Here is a 1,965-nt window from a genome sequence, read left to right as displayed (position 1 = left end):
GAGTTTTCTTTGAGGCTGTCTCTCCTACATCTCAACCTATTTACTTTGCCCTTCCGAATTTTGTTCGCTCGATCCTAGTAGTGTGAAATGGATGCTATCTTAACTCAACAACCCAAATTTGCCAGCTTGTTGCTACGCCCCCACTTTGCCGCACAAAACGCAACTAACTCTCCCTTCCAAATCGGGTGAGGCCATGTAGCCACTACCCAACAGTACGAGGTCTAAAAGGGTGGGGCTCGTCCTACACATGGGCTTGGTTGGAGATCGTGGGACCCACCCTATCGAAACATGTGGTAAAATGGTAGGCCCCACCGATGCTTGAGTTTGAGTGGAGTTGGTGTCATAGGGTGTAAACCGGTGGACCCCACCACCCTATGCATGTGTTCGAGTGGAGATGGTAGGCCTTTTCATATAAAAACATGATAGTGTAAAACGGTGGTTCCACCCATGCTATATACATGACTGTAAAATGATGGGCCTCACTCATGCTATTATTACATGAGGCATACGAGAAAGCGGTCATAATAAAAATTTCAGTTTCCAATAATAAAATAATTTCTCATGACAAAGAAGGAGCGGGGGATTGAATGGTCGAGATAGAGAAATTATTTTCCATGACAAGTTTGCTGACGATTAGAGGGTGACATCATATCATAGCCTCTCCGAAATTTCAAGGTAATTTCCCCCAAAAATTCCGTTCATGAACCTTCACCACTTCAAACTCTTATATAATCCCCTCCAAGTCCAACCCTGTTTTGCCTGAATTCGATTCTCCCTCTCTCGTGCGGGAATCATACAAAACCCCCCAAATCTTAGCAATCAAAAACCCACTCTTCTCTTTTACCGCCATTTTCTACTCTAAAAGTATCTATAGATGATGTACGAACAGGGCTACGAATCTGATCTTGCCCTCCTTGAATCCATAAGCCGACACCTTCTCGATGATTCCGACCAACTCGCCGGTTTTTTCGCCGGAGAGCCGACCGACTCAAGCTTCGGAAACAGCCTATTCTCCTGCGTAACGGAAAACTGGGGCCAATTACCGTTAAAACAGGATGATTCCGTCACTGACGGATGGATTCCGTCCATCTCAACGCCCGACTCTCCTGATACCCCAACTTTCCCGTTAAAGTTGACAGCGACCGTCAAAGCCGAGCCTATGGAGCCGTCTCCGTTGGCTAAGCGGCAGAATTACACTTCTTATCCAGAAAATTCGGCTCCGGCTCCGGCTCCGGTGCCGGAGAAGGCGAAGCACTACAGAGGGGTCCGGCGAAGGCCATGGGGGAAATTCGCTGCGGAGATTAGGGACCCGGGGAAGAACGGAGCCAGGGTGTGGCTCGGAACTTTCGAAACGGCCGAGGACGCGGCTCTGGCTTATGATCGAGCCGCGTTCAGGATGCGCGGCTCTCGCGCCTTGCTGAATTTCCCACACCGGATCGGATCTTCCGGCGCCGTACCGGTACCGGTGCCGGTCTCTTCCAAGCGTGCCTCGCCGGAACCTTCATCATCATCATCATCCTCCTCCTCCTCTTTCTCATCCTCATCCAACCGTTCACCTAAACTGAAGAAAGTAAATGAATCAGACGCTCCGGCTCAGGCTCAACCCGAGCCGGATTACATCCGACCGGATATTTACCCGGTGGCATATACGGTGGCAATCTGACACGTGGCGGGCAACTCGTTGTTTAGTTAGTGCCACGTGGCAAGATTTAATCAGATGGATAATGATATCCAATTTTGGAGTAAATACTGAAGCCCTCTGGTTTTTTGGGTTTTGAGTCCAATAATCAGTTTTGAACTCAAAATTCAATTCTCAAAATCGAAAACGAAGAGAGTTAGTTTGGGGGACTCGGAGGGACTGTTTGGTTGGTAGCGGTAGCGTGAAGGATGGATAACGGGAGATACTCTCTAGATGATAATATTGTAAATATCAGTTTGTTTTTTATTATTTCATTCCATTTTACA

The 1,965-nt window shown here is 47.9% G+C and overlaps 1 protein-coding gene across 1 annotated transcript; it reads left to right on the top strand.

The window, feature by feature from the left end:
- The first annotated feature begins 715 nt into the window (after positions 1–715).
- On the top strand, positions 716–1,965 carry LOC143877255 (ethylene-responsive transcription factor 2-like). Its single transcript, XM_077379212.1, has one exon. The coding sequence runs from the start codon at positions 875–877 to the stop codon at positions 1,661–1,663; it is 789 nt and encodes a 262-aa protein (XP_077235327.1). The 5' UTR covers positions 716–874; the 3' UTR covers positions 1,664–1,965.

The sequence above is a fragment of the Tasmannia lanceolata genome, unplaced genomic scaffold (genome assembly GCF_043159265.1).
Source record: "Tasmannia lanceolata isolate RefF3 unplaced genomic scaffold, GAP_Taslan_0.1 ptg000005l, whole genome shotgun sequence".
NCBI classification, from domain to species: domain Eukaryota; kingdom Viridiplantae; phylum Streptophyta; class Magnoliopsida; order Canellales; family Winteraceae; genus Tasmannia; species Tasmannia lanceolata.
This window is presented reverse-complemented; position numbering and strand designations above follow the sequence as displayed.

Excerpts from the sequence above, each read along its gene's own strand:
- LOC143877255 (XM_077379212.1), top strand. The coding sequence starts at position 875 with ATGATGTACGAACAGGGCTACGAATCTGATCTTGCCCTCCTTGAATCC.